General features: G+C 41.6%; 1 protein-coding gene across 4 annotated transcripts in view; it reads right to left on the bottom strand.

Moving 5' to 3' along the window:
* Positions 1-19,091, bottom strand: part of LOC308687290 (activating molecule in BECN1-regulated autophagy protein 1A-like) — a gene marked incomplete at both ends in the record, with an annotated part of 163,578 nt that overhangs the window by 88,322 nt on the left and 56,165 nt on the right. For all 4 annotated transcript variants that reach the window (XM_081359699.1, XM_081359701.1, XM_081359700.1 and 1 more), the window contains 2 exons: positions 1,883-2,037; positions 15,677-15,865. In XM_081359699.1, the coding sequence (XP_081215825.1) occupies positions 1,883-2,037; positions 15,677-15,865 (344 nt within the window). The remainder of the gene's footprint in view (positions 1-1,882; positions 2,038-15,676; positions 15,866-19,091) is intronic.

The following is a 19,091-nucleotide window of genomic DNA, read 5'->3' as shown; positions in this document are numbered from 1 at the left end:
TGAATTTCTTAAAAATAAATTAGTTGTACATTTTACTCCAAGTAACAGTGTATAGAAGCCCTAAGAGGCCATGGATTATTTTTTCTGCCCTGTTCTTGTGACCAAAACTTAATTTACTTGTGACTTACACTTAAAAAGGTTCACAAAATCTTGAATTTTAGATTGTTCACAGTTTCTTAGCTTGTTCTACATGAAAAAAAAATAAAAAATCCTACATTTGTTGTGGTAACCAACAACAGCACACAGTGAATCTGAGCACTTTAACTTAATCGGACAGTTCAAATGGTTTTGGTTCATGCAGCTTCTACGATGATGTTTAAGGCCTCCATTAACAGTTCAAGAAACTTACAGACAAGTCTCATATCAGTCTCATATACAATGCAGAGAGAAAATTTAATGAAAGCAGACCTGGGAAAAATATTTCACACAGAGATGTGTGAAAGGCTGACAGTCAGGAGACCTGTGGAATTCAAAGACTCCTCATTATCTCATATAAGACATAACATAACACTACTGCATTGTCCACTTCATTACATTACCTGTGGTAGTGATATACAATAACCATTAGAGCTGAGAAAGAGTGCCTGAGTGTCATTAAGAGAGACTGAATTCATGTATGGGTCATATTCTAAGGAGCTCTAGCAGCAACAACAAGGGTACTAACTTATTTTAATGCATCACAGTTTCTGATAAACACAAAGACATTAATGTAAGCCTAATTAAGAGGAAGCTTCATATTTATCATACAAATTAGGCTCAGCATGAAACACATAGAGAGACTAAAGTGGGGAGTGCGGGCGAAATAACAGCAAACACCCATGAAAACTAACAAGCGCTCACTGAACGGCTTTCCAAACTCTGCAGAGAGAGATTTGGTGTTGTATGTTTAGAGACTGAACAAGGATAAAAATGAAGCTCTCCTGCTCCATCGCTCTCAAATTAATCCACGTTCAGAATCCTGCCATGAGCACAGCTTACAAAAACAAAAGTCAACCATGTAGATATTTCCATTTATGCCCTTCGCTCCACACAAACACACAGTTTTCCCACTTCTCTCTCCCTCTCTATTTCTAAGAGAGCGTATCTAGGTCAGGTTCCTACTCAAAGGCTTTTCTAAACCCCAGGCTCCCCCCTCTGCTGTAGAGAGCACAGAGAGCTGATCTACATAGGGCAGTGGCAGTCCACCAATAATATCCAAGCTTCACAATAATCAAATGTCATGAAAAGAAAGACTGAATTGACTAAGTAAAAAAAACGGAAATGGGTTTTGTGGCCCATCTGGACTCTCCACCAAAATGTAAATTGTAATTTAATAAAAAAAAAAAAAAAAAAAAAACATAACCAGACAGTTGATGTACCACATTAACTTCCATTGTAGGCAAAAAAATACCATGGAAGTCAATGGGGTACATCAACTGTTTGGTTACCGACATTCTTCAAAATATCTTCCTTTGTGTTCAGCAGAAGAAAAAAATTCATACAGGTTTGAAACAACTTGTATATATATATATATATAACAACTTATATATAATATATATATATATACAGTATAAATATATATATATATATATATATATATATATATATATATATATATATATATATATAGGAGTTTGCGTCTTTGAAGGCAAAGGATGTTTTTTTTTTTACTTTTGCCTTTTATTACACTGAATCTTCTGACAAAAAAGTGACAACCTACATAGGAAGGCAATTTTTTTTTTTTTTTTTTACAGCCTTCCAGTCCATAGGCGTATAACTTTTAAGGATATATTGCGGTTTGGATTTCAAAAAGCAAATAGCAGTTTTCTTTGCTTTTTTATTTCATTGAGTATTGAGAGCAGTGGCAGTCTCTAAAGAAGACGTGAGGTCAGAAGTGACGTACCCTCATGGACGTCTCTCCTCCGTGGGGCTGCTGCAGTCTGAAGACCTGTGCCACCATGTGATCGGTGATCTGATGCAGCAGGATGCGACGAGACGCCAGACCCACCATCACGTAACGACCCATCGGAGACAAACTGACAGAGATGGCATTTGGACCTGTGACAAACACACAGTGCAGTTATTCACAGCTGTACCATGACAAACAGAGACAATCTAATACAGAAACATCGAATTAAAACTACAGCCTAAGCCAAACCATTGCAAAATTAGCACAATTATCTAAAGTAATAAATTCAACAACAATGGGTTGCAGGGCTGTATTTGCTCTTACATTATTTTGCTAAACCATGTAACAACATTGGCTATCGAATCATTCGTCGTTGGTTTGAATTAACAAATTCGGACTCTCTGTGTTTTCTAAGCACATTCCTGCCCAAAACGTTCTTTGCTAAGCTTATCAGAGCTTGTAACCTCCTGACTTCGAAATTACAAATCATACGCCAGGCTCCATAAAGACTGGAACAACTTGACTTTTACGATCTAAATTGCACCTTGGAGAATAATAAAAGTCCATACATTCTCTTCACTTTGCAAAGTTCTACATTCCAAACCCCCCCTTTTCCCCTCTCTGGACCACAGAGAGATAACGAAACTTGAAACTTTCTACACACACACACACACACACACAAACATCCTCCTATAGAAATATAGTTTTAATGTATGTAACTCAGATTTGGGTTTGATCTTCCTGTACGCATGTTTTATTAATTCGTTTGACCATATAATTATGATTTTCTAGAGGTGTGGTTTTGAAATGTATTCTTTAATCAATAGTGTTTTAGTTAGAGAGGGTTCACTAACATTCTCTGGCAATCCCTTCCCCCCTGTGTGGAACTGTGTTTTATTACCTAACGGAATGTTAGCCAGAAGAGCAGAATTAGGTGTTCATCCTAGATATTTTATATGTATAACCATTGAAGAAATATGTAAGCCTGAATGTAATTTCTCTTTTTCATGATTGTTCTTCTCTGTGATGGGTTTTTGTATTCTTGTAAACCGTAAAGGAATAATGTCTCAGATGTGCACCCTTTTTCAATCATAGATATGCCATGTGGATCTTTTTAAAAAGTCTAATTTTCATTCCCACTTGTAAATGCACATCACATTTTAGGTTAGTCTTATTCCCAGTTAATCGAACTTTTAATACTTATCTTACAGAGTAAGAAGGTACTTCTAGGCCGTAGCTTTTAAACATACCAAATTTGGTCTTGAATTAAACCTCCATATACCCGTAGGAAAGATATGGATACCAAATTATGATAAAATGCATTTTACTGCAGTTATAATTGTTTAACGTAGAAATGGCATGATCCTAAGACTGCCATAAAACATGCAAATCAAACTCATAGTGAGACAAAGAACTTTTCTCCCGCCTGGAATTTCGCATTCCAATTGGCTCAAGCCCCAGGGAGGAGTGAAATTCCTGTGCCCTAGAAAAGCGGTTACACTCCGCGTTCCGTTCAGTTCTGTTCTGTATTTCCTTTCGTCTTGTTTTTGTTCCTGCACTTTCACGAACCCGCCTCGTCAGCGAGAAGACCTTATGGCTCCCTTTGGGAGCGTTTTCAATTTTCTTTAAGTATGTTCTTTATTTTCGTCTTCGGACTCCATGAAGCAAACGCAGCAGACAACTTCAACTCAGAAAGAAAGACTCTTTCGAAAACCCCGCTACCGCGCTCACCAGAAGACACAAGAGCGCGAGCCCGGCTTTCTTAAAGAAACACACGCACGATGGTCTTAGGACACACGCATGAACTCTGCGTTCTTCAGCAACAAAGAGAACCATTTTGCAAGATAAGTTTATTGAACTTTTAATGTGATTTGATTCCTTGCTGTCTCTCAAAAGGTTACCTGTGTTTTTGCGATGAGAGAGAGCATCTCGGTGATCTCTCTCATCCTGAACTTTAGTTTCACTTTCTCCCTTTCATCCTCTCCCTATCTCATCTGTTATCCGTTTGGTCTTGTAATGTTTTCATCCGTATGTTTCTGTTGTAAATATGTATTTACTCTGTGTATACTCGTAGTTTCGATGTAGTATTAGTCTAATTATTAAATTCCATATGTCCTTGACTGACTCTGTTTTAATTGCCCATGTTACTTAGTCCCTGAAATGTTCGATCTTAGCTATATGCTTTACCTTGGTAGGCTACGATTTAAGTAACCTAATTTTAGTCTACAAACACCGAGAGTGTCTTTGCAAGGCCTGGAAAAGATACTCTTTCTCGTGTTTGTAAGAAGGATAATTTTCCTTGAGAGTTAATTTAATCTTACGTACAATCTGTTCGCTGGACAAACAGATTGTTTGATAACTAAATTAATTCCATTAAAGTTATCCCATAACTTCGAGCTGAAATAAGAACAATTGATGTATTAATGACGAACCATAACCCGTTATGGTAATCGTTCATATATCAATCTAGTTCAGCTGCGATAAATTAATGTAACTGTAACATACAAAATATTAATCATATTCATGATTAATTATTAAAATTCCCTATAGATCATTTGAGCTAATATTAATATTAATGTACGACCCATTGTTTTTACATGTTTTGGTGGAGAATGCGGGCATTTCAAACTTTGTTTAGGGGCAATATTCAGTTTCAGTCTGTTTATATGGTTATTAAGAATTTTTGCGCATTATGAAATTATGAATTTGTGAGTTAAGTCGCTAACGCGAACTCACTCCTAACTGTCCAAGGCAAAAAGCCGAAGTCAGTAGGCCTAACGTACATTTTAACAAGTTGCTAAAATATGCCTAGACGATTTTAGCACTGTTAAATGCTACGTACACTGCAGTATTTAATATTACAAATGTCCTGTTAAGAGATGAAGAAATATCTCTGCAGTTGATACATTTCTAATATTTGTTTTAAATCGCTGTGAACGAAGAATTCTCACGTGCGTACTACCGGTATTAATAAATATGTTTTCTAAGCGAGAGTCCTTATTAAACATAGGCCTTGCATGCATGCAATATCGTTATTGAATTCGTGGTTAGTCCAGTGATATTCAACAAAACGGTAAAACTCCTGGTTAACATTGACCTAGCTAATCAATCGAAAACCTAAATACACAAATCAAGTGCTATTTTGATAAATGTGTAATATGGGAGTCTAGCAACAGACGGAAAATTCCTGTTGCCCACATTTGAGTATTTGCGGCAAAGAAACCCCGCCATACTCTCCTGTGCAGTATTAATAGCACCAAAAGGTCCGCCGAGACCTCTGTCTAATTTGTGATTGTTGCAGAAAATCAGCGCGTTACGCGATCTGAAAAGCTGAATTACATGGAAATTGGGTGTAATTCCATTAACTAAACGCCAGAGGGCGTTCGTTAAGTGTTTAGAAGTTTCAAATTACGCGCCCCCACCGACGTCACCCTGCGTGAGCGCCGCCTCCCACTGACGTCAGCCTGCATGAGCGCAATTACGCCACCTTGTGGCCAGTTATCAAATAACGCTCTCTTTACTGCTGAAGTTTTTTTTTTTCCCTGTGAATTAATGTCTAAACTCTAAATAACTATTCGCATTTACAGCTTTGCTCGGGCGAATATTAATTTGTGTTAGACCATTTTCCTGCTTTTAACTGATACATTTACTCTGAGTTTGGTTCAAACAAGATTTGAATTAAAACTTAGATTAAATCTCAGCCATTCCCTTAGAGGAAACAACGGCACCTAGTGGCCGTCACCCGCGAGGTCGGTTCACTCAGCTCTCTTTTCGAATTGTTTACTTCCACTTTTCTCTTTTGATTATCTTAATAATTATTGATGAAACTTCACTGTTACCATTAATTATTATGGGATATTATTCTGAGTTTTCCTTTTACATGCTCTTTACATGCTCATTTATTAAACTAGTTTGAATTTTAAATTTAAATTGAGTTGTGCATTCAGCCACTTACATCCACTTGAAGGAAACAGCACCATCGTGTGGCCTTGTGGATACTAAGTCGGCATCACTATTTTCCTCGTTTCACTTTTATATCGGCTTTCTCTCCTGATTATTTTTATAAATAGGACTGATACTTTAGTGTATCTGGATTATTATAAGATATTCTGATTTTTACATTTCCTTACATGCTTATTTTAAATTTTAATTTAAACAAGTTTTGAATTTTTAATTTGAATTAAGTTTTATGTTTGCCAGGTTAAGCACAGAGAGGGAGCACGCCCCCTTGTGGTGAAAACCAGCTACTGCGGCCTGCTTCTTCTCCCGTGTTTCAATCCTGTTCCTTTCTATTCTGATTTTTAAATTTTTATTTTTATTTTTTTTTTTTTTCCTATTATTTTATTCCTACTGTTATTCTTTTCCTTCTCTCTTTCGGGTTAGGTCATTTTGATAATTAACATTATCATAACTTCCTATTGTTTTATCATTATTTAGTAAAACCTTTGACTCTCCTTTCTACAGACATAACTACTCAATTGGTTTTAAACAAGCAAGCCTTAATTCACTTTAAGTTTCCCTTGTTCATCCTTCTGTGTATTTATTGTAGTACTCCCTTTGTGATCTGACAGCCATCTCTGCTTGGTCTCCGGCAAGCGAGCTCACCTGTCCGACGCTACCCGACACTGGCCGTGTGTCTCGGACTCTTCCGAATCTCGTACCTCCGGTTGTGGCACGCCACCCCGACATCAGCAATTTGGCCCGCCAAAAGGTTAAGTCAACGTCAGCGACACACAAGGCAATTTTGAGACAATCACTCGAACTGGGGTCTGCTGAAAGGACCACTCCGAAAGGAGAGTTCCGAGGAAAACTCAATCTTTCCGTGCCGTCTGATGATTGACACCTTGGCGTTGCCACTTTGTGTTTAAAGTCGCAAGTGGTTTGAGTGGGCACACCGTGGTACCGAGAGACGAGGTTGCCCGGGAGCACTGCGGTCAAGTGTTGGAGAACTGTCGGAGAGGTTGACCGAGCCACTGGTTTCCACCTGAGTGGCCTCAATTCACATCAGGTAAACTAAATGTGATAAAACCCATTCTCTTAGTATAAGCCCCAGAATATTAGATATTCCCCCGGATATATTTTAAGTGTTTTGACCCACCTTTCCTCTCCAAGCCACACCCTCTTCCTAGGCTTCCTGCCCCGATAGCCCCACTCACCTGTTGGCCCTATCCTAAACCCTAGCAGTGGTAATAGCTTAGGTCTCGTTACCCTCTCTAACACGTACCGTGTTACTGTTCTGTTTCATTTAATTCCAGACCTAGTCATCACTAGTGTTTTGTTTCACTTTGATCTTTTCTATCCTTTGTTTTGTTGTGATTTGTTTCTTTCAGTTCACCTAAAGACAGTAACCTGTGAGAGCCACCAAAGAAAACTGAATAAGTAGAGCGACAACCAGAGCCGGCGTCACAACACGTGACCCGCCAGGCTACTGCCTGCCAAAATCTCTAGTTCGGGTCCTTCGACCCAAGTCAATTGGCTCCGCTAACTGTCTAACTGTGCATCAGTTAGCCCAAAATTCTCATAAACGGCATAGCCCGTATGAGTATAGCTCTTTAACCTTAGAACAAACTTGCATTGGTCTCTTTGTGTGTGTGCTGTGCTTCTCTCGCCTACAGTGAAGCCAATATGTCCCGTGCATCCAGTCCCGCGGTCCGTCGGGAGCACTTAGCGACATGGCTAAAAGCGACAACGAGCACCTTCCTGCCCAAGGAAGCCAGTGACCTGCAGCATCTGAACCAAACGCAGCTGGACACTGAGCTGGACCAGCTGATGGCACAGGATCCTAGCCAGAGTTACACCCACAAAGAACTCGCCAGGATCACCGGGACCCTAGCTCACCTCCTCGTCGCCCAGGCACGGCTCAGCGAACGGAGCAACATCGACCTGGAGCAGCAAGCCGCAACGCTAAAGCTTCAAGCGGATGAGGCCTGGAAGGACCAGGCCCGGACCCAGAGTCGTCTAGATCAGCTCCTCCTCGAGACCCAGAACCAGCGCGAGAAAGAGGACGCCACAGATCCAGAACTACAGAAAGAAGTAGAAAGACTTCGAAATGCCCTGCAAGATCTGCGCCTCGACACCGACCAAAGAGAACAGTTGGAGAGAGAAACCAGAAAAGAACTCGACGAAAAACTCCAACAAAGTGACGCTCTCCTAGAGAGAGCCGAGACTGAACTAAAAGAAGCAGAAGCAAAAGCCAGGGCCTGCGAAAAACATTTGCAAACGGCCCGAGCTAAAATCAGCGAGCTTACTCTGCAGAGAGACGAGCTCCAAGATGAACTTGACACTGTTCATGCAGAACTGAAACCTTCTTACAGACTGCAGAGTGGCTGGAACGGAGAAACGCACATCACAGAGTTTCCCCTGACCAGCTGGTCCGCACCTTTCAGCCAAGAACCCAGAGCTGAAAAGGGAGATGTAAGCCCACCGCTCAAGACATCACCAGCCAGCTTCCAAGACCATCTGTCAACAGCAAAAGGGGGAGGACCCTTTCAGAAAACCCATGCCACTAACCACGGCACGACCCCCCGAGAACTTGACAAGCTAGCTCGAAACATTCCTATGTTCGATCCAGATTCTGCAGGACATTATGACATTCATGCTTATTTAAGAGACATTGACTTTCACGTGCAAACTGTCGCCAACATGACGGCTTGGGACAAATTGTATTTGTTAAGAATAACGGCTAGTAGTGATGTTCGTAGTTTTCTAGACCGTCAACCACAGGCTGTCAAAACGGACTTCCAACAATTACGGCAAGCTTTGATCAGTGAATTCTCTGATCCAGACTCCGATCAAGGTTTCATCGCTGCTGTAGACCTCAAACAAGGTCGGCGTGAACACCCCCAGACCTACTACAACCGACTCCGACAAGTCTTCTTCGGAGCACGGAATGAGCCAGGGATGGAACAGGATGTTACATTTAGAACTCTTTTCATGCGGAATCTCCATCCAACCTTATCCCATCATATTGGGGTTTTGGCCGATGCACGGGCCATGTCTACCCAACAGCTGCGTGACTTAGCCCATAAAGCTTACACCAAGCAAAAGACTATTTCTGAAAAGACTGTGAAAAACCCCACAATCTATTCTGTCTCTGGACACTGTTCAAAACTGACTTTAGAGGGTGTCCCACAACACCACAGTCACAGACATTTTTACAGAGAGTCACGACCGTTCCAAACCAGCAGAGGGCAACACAATCGCAGTGGTGCTCGTCCAAAGCACCAGAGCGAGCGCTCTAAAAGATTCCGGGAAACCGGCCGGCGACCCAAGAAGAGCCGATCTCCACCGCCCAGGACAACAAGCCCCGACAGAGAGTGGAACCACTCTCGACACGACACTGGTAAGCTCAAGCCTGAGCTCACATCAGATAACCACAGTGCATCCACGTCTGAGACAGCAGAGATCCTAAAGGTGCTGAAAGAGCTTCTTCACCAGAAACGTTGCAAGAAAGACAAGAAGGACGAGCCAGACATCTTATGCCTAAGCATAAGAACTGAAACCAAACCGTCTGTCCGCCATCTGACTGAGCCAAGCACCTCGAACACTGCTCATCATCCACAGACCACAGAGCTAACTGTCACATCACAACGTGACAGCATCACACAAGCTTCACAGCTGACAGCTGCACACCATGAACGAAACAGCACACCTCCTCACACCAGGTACCAAAATACCAAGGTACCAGAAAACGCTGTTCTGTCTAACTGCCTCCACAGCAAGCTACACGAGACCGGTCCTAACCACCCAACGACCGTCACACCTGCCATGCCAACATTCCTGGGCAACCTAATCAAAAAGGGGGTGGCCCAAAAACTCTACCTGAACATCACGTTGGAAAAGGAAGTGAGCATGGAAGCCCTGATAGACACAGGATCGGACATTACGGTGATCTCAAATCAACTGTTCCAAAGACTCCAATTTAAAGCTAAGAGACAAGACCGAACTCTTACACCTCAAACTTGTGAACTGAACGTACAGTCATACAGTCAACATGACATCCGGCTCGAACAGGTAGCCCACATTCACCTGACGATTGGTCCTTTGAGTCTAGTCCATCCCGTGTTCATCTCAAAAATGGACACTTTTCCGTTCCTCATCGGCAGAGACCTTCTAGATCGTTTTGAACCGTTACTGGACTTGAAACAGCTCAAAGTCTGGGCCCAAGTACGAGAACTTTGCCCCCTCCAGTCACAGCCAGACGGTCAGGTCACAAAGGTCACAGAGTTCATGGGAACTCCCACAGCCAGCCAAAAAGACACAGACTCAGTACCAACTGAAGGTTCGAATCCGCTAACCTGCACCTTACAGCCCACCAAAGACTTTGACACTTGCTGCCTCAATGTCATGACTGACCTGCAGCGACATGACCTCATTCAAGCCATTGCCAAGCCTGGTGCATTAAACAACAAGCTGTGGTCACTTTCAACCCACCCACCCACCCTAGAGGTTGAAAAGCTTACACACAGCATGAGAACTTTACAAGCTCAACTGCCTACTTCAAAGCCGCTTACGCTGGCTCCGCTATTTGAAAAGACAACCATAATGGACATGCGGGCTTTTGTCAGCAACATAAAGACTTTCCTTATCCACCCTCACACGCCGTCTGACCTCACTGACAACCAGTGCCTCAGACCAGTGCATGACACAACGCACATGCTGCGCGTACAGAACAACATTATGAGTTGTGCACCGATTGACATCACTATGCCAAGGCATGTAATGCCACGGCGCACAAAGGGGGATAAACGGCTAATGTTCGTCTATAACGCATCATGTGCTGCACAACACAACAACAGAGACACTAACGAGACACTGAAGCAAGCGACAAGCCGACAGCAAGATGTGGCAAAACATGGGCCAAGGCGAACTAAACCCAGTCGCCGCCCACAAAGTAAAAAGACTGCCCTGTCCAATCAAAGACAACCCTTGCTGGCCTCTTCCTCCCCTTTCTCTCTCTCTCACCCTGTTGTCTGTACCAGGTTGCTGCTGTGGTTCGCCATGCTGTACTGTCAGCCAACCAGAGGACAGCTGCCACCGAGGGAACGACCGAGACCCCAGATCACTGACGGCAGGACCTACACCCAGCAAGTGCATGTTCGACTCATTCAGCCCCGCCCGGTCTACAGAGCACACTACCCCAGCTCCGTAGCCCAATACATCTGGACAAGTGTCCGACGGACAGAGGACTCCCTCTCTCAAGCCGAGGCCAAGGTCGAACACATGCTCAACCAACTGGAGAAAGTGACTGTCGCACAATCGGGACTCCTAAGCACCAACCACCACTCCAGCCAGTTCCTGGGAGCATTGCTCAGAACCGGAGCTGCTGCCAGAACTCTGTTTAACATTGGTGTGTCCAGTGTAAATGCAGCGAACCAGACCGCAAACTCCATGAAGCCGCAGTTTACTGTCTTACAGAGTGACTTTGTCCAGACTCAGCTGGTTACAGTGCCAACGACAGACATGCTGTGGGAGGTTAGCTCCTCCAATGACAGCATAGCCACAGGTGTAATCCCACCATACCTGATACTAAGCCTGATGCTAACTGTGCTGGCTTCCGCCATCAACATGCCAGCTGACTTTCTACAAAAACACCTGGCCTACTCTCTGGGTAGCACCATCTCACTCTGCGTCGATCCCGAGCAGAGAGAAGTGGGCCTTCTCCTAAATCCGCCTATCATCGAGTCAAGCCAAGTCTACAGACTTACAGACATTTGCAAGGTCAGGTTTTGGGAAAACAACACCCACATCAAGATAAGCCCTCCAGACGTGGTGGCCTACCACGATGGCGACACACAACCGTACTCAGCTCCAAACCTGCACCTGTGCACTATAACCAAAGACATTCATTATCTCTGCCCTGCCGAAGCTAAGCCTCACACACAAGTGACAGAGGCGCAAGCAGAGATTGTAGGTGAAAGGTGGTCTGCTAACGCACCTGTGCACACCGCCACTGTCACTCACGACCAGCATGACACAACCAGCCGTGTCAACATGCTCAACCAGAAAATGGGACTTCAAGTACTGAAAGGTGTCATCCTACACCCTGATGGCCTGACATGGTACCAGCTTCCCAGCAAAGAGTACCAGACAGCACTGAAACTACCATCCTCCAAAAACTTAAACGTCACCGTGAATCCAGGACTGGAACTCCGTAGTGAGAAAAGGGGGTCCCAACTCATGGACATTGCTCCTGCCAACAAAGCCCTCCGAGCACCGGCTCGACGGCCCGTTCTGAACACTTCATCTGCGGTCCGAGGCTGGAACGCCGCCGACATTGGGCTGTGCACCTTTGCAGGTAATCAGCCACACCCTAACACTAGGTTGGTCTCCATCCTGTACAGAAGACTCAACGAGATGCGATGCAGCCAAGTGCACGAAAGCTGTGCACCTTTGCAGGTTTCAGACGGAATCCCCAGAAAGGGGGGCGTCAAGTCAGAGACCACGCCGAACCTCATCGAGCTGAATCCTCAGCTCCAAGCACCACCTGCCTTCCTACCGTCATGATCCACCTGCTACACGACTGTCATGATTCACCTGCCATGTGACCATTGTGATGATTGTCGTCCGACGATGTCCACACGGACTTCACCGGACGAAAAGGGGGAATGTAACAACATTGGCTATCGAATCATTCGTCGTTGGTTTGAATTAACAAATTCGGACTCTCTGTGTTTTCTAAGCACATTCCTGCCCAAAACGTTCTTTGCTAAGCTTATCAGAGCTTGTAACCTCCTGACTTCGAAATTACAAATCATACGCCAGGCTCCATAAAGACTGGAACAACTTGACTTTTACGATCTAAATTGCACCTTGGAGAATAATAAAAGTCCATACATTCTCTTCACTTTGCAAAGTTCTACATTCCAAACCCCCCCTTTTCCCCTCTCTGGACCACAGAGAGATAACGAAACTTGAAACTTTCTACACACACACACACACACACACAAACATCCTCCTATAGAAATATAGTTTTAATGTATGTAACTCAGATTTGGGTTTGATCTTCCTGTACGCATGTTTTATTAATTCGTTTGACCATATAATTATGATTTTCTAGAGGTGTGGTTTTGAAATGTATTCTTTAATCAATAGTGTTTTAGTTAGAGAGGGTTCACTAACATTCTCTGGCAATCCCTTCCCCCCTGTGTGGAACTGTGTTTTATTACCTAACGGAATGTTAGCCAGAAGAGCAGAATTAGGTGTTCATCCTAGATATTTTATATGTATAACCATTGAAGAAATATGTAAGCCTGAATGTAATTTCTCTTTTTCATGATTGTTCTTCTCTGTGATGGGTTTTTGTATTCTTGTAAACCGTAAAGGAATAATGTCTCAGATGTGCACCCTTTTTCAATCATAGATATGCCATGTGGATCTTTTTAAAAAGTCTAATTTTCATTCCCACTTGTAAATGCACATCACATTTTAGGTTAGTCTTATTCCCAGTTAATCGAACTTTTAATACTTATCTTACAGAGTAAGAAGGTACTTCTAGGCCGTAGCTTTTAAACATACCAAATTTGGTCTTGAATTAAACCTCCATATACCCGTAGGAAAGATATGGATACCAAATTATGATAAAATGCATTTTACTGCAGTTATAATTGTTTAACGTAGAAATGGCATGATCCTAAGACTGCCATAAAACATGCAAATCAAACTCATAGTGAGACAAAGAACTTTTCTCCCGCCTGGAATTTCGCATTCCAATTGGCTCAAGCCCCAGGGAGGAGTGAAATTCCTGTGCCCTAGAAAAGCGGTTACACTCCGCGTTCCGTTCAGTTCTGTTCTGTATTTCCTTTCGTCTTGTTTTTGTTCCTGCACTTTCACGAACCCGCCTCGTCAGCGAGAAGACCTTATGGCTCCCTTTGGGAGCGTTTTCAATTTTCTTTAAGTATGTTCTTTATTTTCGTCTTCGGACTCCATGAAGCAAACGCAGCAGACAACTTCAACTCAGAAAGAAAGACTCTTTCGAAAACCCCGCTACCGCGCTCACCAGAAGACACAAGAGCGCGAGCCCGGCTTTCTTAAAGAAACACACGCACGATGGTCTTAGGACACACGCATGAACTCTGCGTTCTTCAGCAACAAAGAGAACCATTTTGCAAGATAAGTTTATTGAACTTTTAATGTGATTTGATTCCTTGCTGTCTCTCAAAAGGTTACCTGTGTTTTTGCGATGAGAGAGAGCATCTCGGTGATCTCTCTCATCCTGAACTTTAGTTTCACTTTCTCCCTTTCATCCTCTCCCTATCTCATCTGTTATCCGTTTGGTCTTGTAATGTTTTCATCCGTATGTTTCTGTTGTAAATATGTATTTACTCTGTGTATACTCGTAGTTTCGATGTAGTATTAGTCTAATTATTAAATTCCATATGTCCTTGACTGACTCTGTTTTAATTGCCCATGTTACTTAGTCCCTGAAATGTTCGATCTTAGCTATATGCTTTACCTTGGTAGGCTACGATTTAAGTAACCTAATTTTAGTCTACAAACACCGAGAGTGTCTTTGCAAGGCCTGGAAAAGATACTCTTTCTCGTGTTTGTAAGAAGGATAATTTTCCTTGAGAGTTAATTTAATCTTACGTACAATCTGTTCGCTGGACAAACAGATTGTTTGATAACTAAATTAATTCCATTAAAGTTATCCCATAACTTCGAGCTGAAATAAGAACAATTGATGTATTAATGACGAACCATAACCCGTTATGGTAATCGTTCATATATCAATCTAGTTCAGCTGCGATAAATTAATGTAACTGTAACATACAAAATATTAATCATATTCATGATTAATTATTAAAATTCCCTATAGATCATTTGAGCTAATATTAATATTAATGTACGACCCATTGTTTTTACAACCAACAATACAATAAACTAATAAAACACTGAGTGAGCTGGCTGAGCAGTATTTAAACTATTATAATTAATAAGTACAGTACACTTAAAAAAAGTCAAATCATAGCAGTAAGCCTGATGTAAAAACTAAACTAAAATGATGAAAATCCAGGAAATGCATTTTGAAACTATTATTACTAAAACATTAATTTTGCACATTATTAATTGCTGTAAATGTTATAACCAGAGCATTCAGACTTTTAAAGCATGAAATTAGAAAAGTTCACACCTAGACCTGCTCAGACTGTAATTATAGCTGATATAATTTTTCATCTTAAAACGTAATTGAATTTTGTAGCCATTTTAACTTTAAGCAAGATCAGTCTTGCTTGGCATGTGCATGAGTTAGAGAGCCAAAGAGTTCTGGCGATGTGATCAGCAAATGAAAACGAGAGGTTTAGTATTGAGGCTTCCTGGTTGATTGCTTTCATTAAATCACTGTTACTGGATAGGATGAATGATAGTTCTTCGAGACCTGCACAGCCGATGGCGATGATCAACCCGCAGAGAGAGGGAGAACAGCATTTCAAATCGGTTTAATCTAAAACAAGCAGGACTCATACTTCCTCATCATTGGTTTCCATTAGCAGCCTGGTCCCATCCCTGCCTTCATTTGGCAATTAAATGGGGACTATCTAATTAAAGCTGCCTCTAAAAGAGCTCCATCACTGCTGTCTGTTCAGCCAATTAGAGGGAAAGTGAGAGCACAATACGAAAAGCTGTGTCCCTTTGCATTTGATTTAATTAAGCACAAGTTTAAAATAATTTTACCTCTGATGGCTCAATCAGTGTATTAAACCCTAATAACCACAGGGAGGCGAGTCATGTTTTCGCAAACCAACAGCCCATGTGAGGTCAAGCAGTTTATGTCTCAGGGTTACTCACCAAATCTCTTGGAGTAGAGCATCTCTCCCAGGTTGTGTGGGGCGAGGGAGTACACAGCCAAAATGCCCTCATCAGGGAAACCCCTCTGACTGCTGGGAATGAATACAGCCAGCAGCTGCCCGTCTGCTGAGATATCACAGCTCGCATCATTGTAGATCTTACAGTTGGGCACCAACACGTTAACAGAAGCTGAAAAGAAATCAGACACAAGAGTTAAAATTAGGTGTGCATCGATATGGAAAATGTGTCTGGTAATGATAATGTATATTTTCCAATATTAGATATTAATCTAAAAGACTGAATAGGCCTACTAAAAGTCTAAATCTCTACATGCTTCAGATAACAGAGGAAGTGGAAAACTGCTTTAATTTTAAAATAGATACAACTATAGAAAACAATAAAAAGAATTTTTTTATTAAAGTTAAATGGAAAATATAATTGTATAAATATAAATATAAACTGAGAAACTAAAAGTAGAATAACATGTAAACATGTCTTCTATTTTAGGGGGACACCCTGCATTTCACAGTCGCAAAATTGGCTTCATCCCATATCCTGCAAGTCATAAGCAGTGTCCAGCATTTCAATTTAATCTATATTATTATTGGTTTTTTTCCCCAAAAAATTACAATACCAAAATAAAAAGGTCAATAATAATAAAATTATTGGGGTTTAAAAATCTATATTTGCGGAGGCATGATGTTCGAGCAAAGGAACCGAGCCAGTTTGGACCTCAGCAAAAGTAAAATGATGGTTAGCAACAGTTACAACTGCCAGGATTTCTACAGACACACACTGGATGAGAATGCTCTGCTTGAAGCTGCCAAATCCACAAAAACAGCCAACAAGTTCAAGATGAACCTGGTAAAAATGCACATAATTTTTGTATAGTACAATGTGCAATCCCATTATCATTTGAATATAACTTATTATCTATAATACATCACACTTATTACCCGATACCAATATAATCACAAAAGTATCATGCATCAAAATCATCTCATACATTAGTCCAAATAGTCCAAATCATCGCATACATACATAATTTAGTTTGGAGTGGTCAATGAATAAAAAATAATTAAAAAAAAACATAGAATGGATGAACGAGATTCCCACTGTCCCTACCTGCTATCTAGCGAAACCACAGCCAAGGGAACGGGCTTGGCAGAATCAGTGGGGAAAGTAGACCCTGTTGAGCTTGATTCTAGTCTGGCACTGTGAAGAGTCAGAATAGAAGAGGTAGAATCTGGAACTAGCTCTCTTGTCTCTGTACTCTTGTATTTGGTGTTATTTCATAAACACCATGATGAATACAAAAATCTGAACGGCTTTTTGAAAACATGTAAATACTGACTTTTCTCTGTGAAAAGCAGTTGCCAGAAAATTTAAGTAACGCATTGACTCAGAATAATCAGGTTGTATTTGCTTTTTTAAAAGTGCCATCTATTGTCAAAGAGTAAAAATGTTCAGCCTGAGACAGAACAGTGTCAGTGTTATTGAAGTCATTGACACTTTAAATTTGTCACATTTTGAAATGCTAACTTTTCTTATCTGCTGTATTTAAACTGAACATTAAGCTCCACTTTTTAGAGAAAGGATGTTGAACAAGCATGCTCATAAAATTATGCCAAAAATTGATTGTAGTGTCAGCCTCTGCATCTGCCAGATTTCTATTTCACATCCAAATCTCTATTTGCACACAAGCAGTACTCAGTGTAAAAATCTTTTTGCTAAATTAGCAGAAACTGCAGAATTGCCATATATTGAGCCGCAATAAAAGTGATTTAGCGACGTACAGACAGCTGCATCTGTTCAGCCCACACTAATGAATAAGAAAGGAAGAGTGGCAGGAGAGAGAGAGAGACATCTGTATGTACCCCTCTCATTCCCCCCCACCACACACACAAAATGCATCTAGGACTACCGTTCTGTTAAGGAGGAGGCAGATACATCTTTTTTCAGCTCTGGGAACCACATGTCAACTCCAAAATTAAATTTGATTTCTGTTTTCATTTTCTGTTATACACATTATAGTATAATCCTTTACTGTTTCCATGGCAATTTGCATCCCGATGAAGCTATCTCTCAACACACAGAATGGTAGTAATATTCGGAAAACAAACTGTGTAAACACACGGATATTACAAAACAAATGTGAGTGAACCGAGACAGTTGATTCAAAACAATTGCTCAGATGAAGCAACGTATTCAAAGCATTACTGGAACAATAACGCGCTGCTCTGGTCTCATGCATCAACGCGTGTCATTGCGCAGAGGTCTCTGAATAAAGCATCAGGTGCTTGTGTGTGGGAGATGTAATTAGGGCTATTTGTGTTTTAGAATGTGAGCGTGTGATTGAAGTGTTTGTCACTTCCCTGGAGAGTGAGTATGCGTGCGGACGACGCTGGAAAACATGTAAGGGCACAAGATAAACAAGAGCAGGTGAGTTTTGGCAGGTGACTGAGAGTCATTATGCCCATTTAGAAAGATGGATTTGTTTTAATCACCCACTGTGTGTGTATCTGTGTGCATGTGTTCACTGAGTAAGGTCAAGAGAGTCTGATAGGACAGGAGGGAAGATTTAAGCATGAGTGTGTTAATTAAACAGGGCAGTAATTTAGTGCAGGTATGAGGCTGCTGTCGGGCAGGAACTGCATTTCACTCCCTGACACACACACACACACGCGCACACACAGTTCATCCACCCATCCATCATCACTTAAGCCCACTCATTCACTGCAGGCCAACATAAAATACACACATACAAAATAATAATAAATAAATAATAAATCGTTACATACAGCAGAACAAATAGTGTAGGAAACTGGCTCAGGGTGACACTTGAAAAAACAATCTTGACAATCTTGCCCCTAAAGACTTCAATTCAAATCGAGAGCTAAATAGTTTTATTTCCATTCATGTTTAAAGCACATGAAAGAAATCAAGTATAATCTCATCTGCCTCTTGCTATGATGAAGGCAAAATGAAATGAAAACTCTTGTCTTATACCAGGAGAGGGTCAGAACAGGGCAGGTTGTGTAACGGTGAGAGTCGGTCCACACTGCAAAAGATGGATAAGTGGCTCAAGGCTTCAGCAGACAGATCTCCCTACTGGACCTGAGTAATGAATTTGCTGGGGTAAAGTGACGGCTATTCCGGTGACACTACGAGGGAAGCACAGACCATTCCCGTATGAGATAAAGTGCGTTTAATCATCTATTTTTGTGGACACAAGCGTGCACGAATGTTCTTTAGGATTTAGATTGGGTTTGCGGCTGACACTGAATGATAAACGAAGCGCTCAGGACTCCAGCTGCTATGGACAGAGAGCATCTGGACAACTGAAATAAATCATGCTTTTACAGGCATATTTATACTGGATCCATTCCATCGACCTAGCCAATATACCCAGACT

Source organism: Scardinius erythrophthalmus, assembly GCF_964197995.2.
Source record: "Scardinius erythrophthalmus genome assembly, chromosome: 2".
NCBI classification, from domain to species: Eukaryota; Metazoa; Chordata; class Actinopteri; order Cypriniformes; family Leuciscidae; genus Scardinius; species Scardinius erythrophthalmus.
Note: the sequence above shows the minus strand (reverse complement) of the source record. Positions and strands in the feature narration are given on the sequence as shown.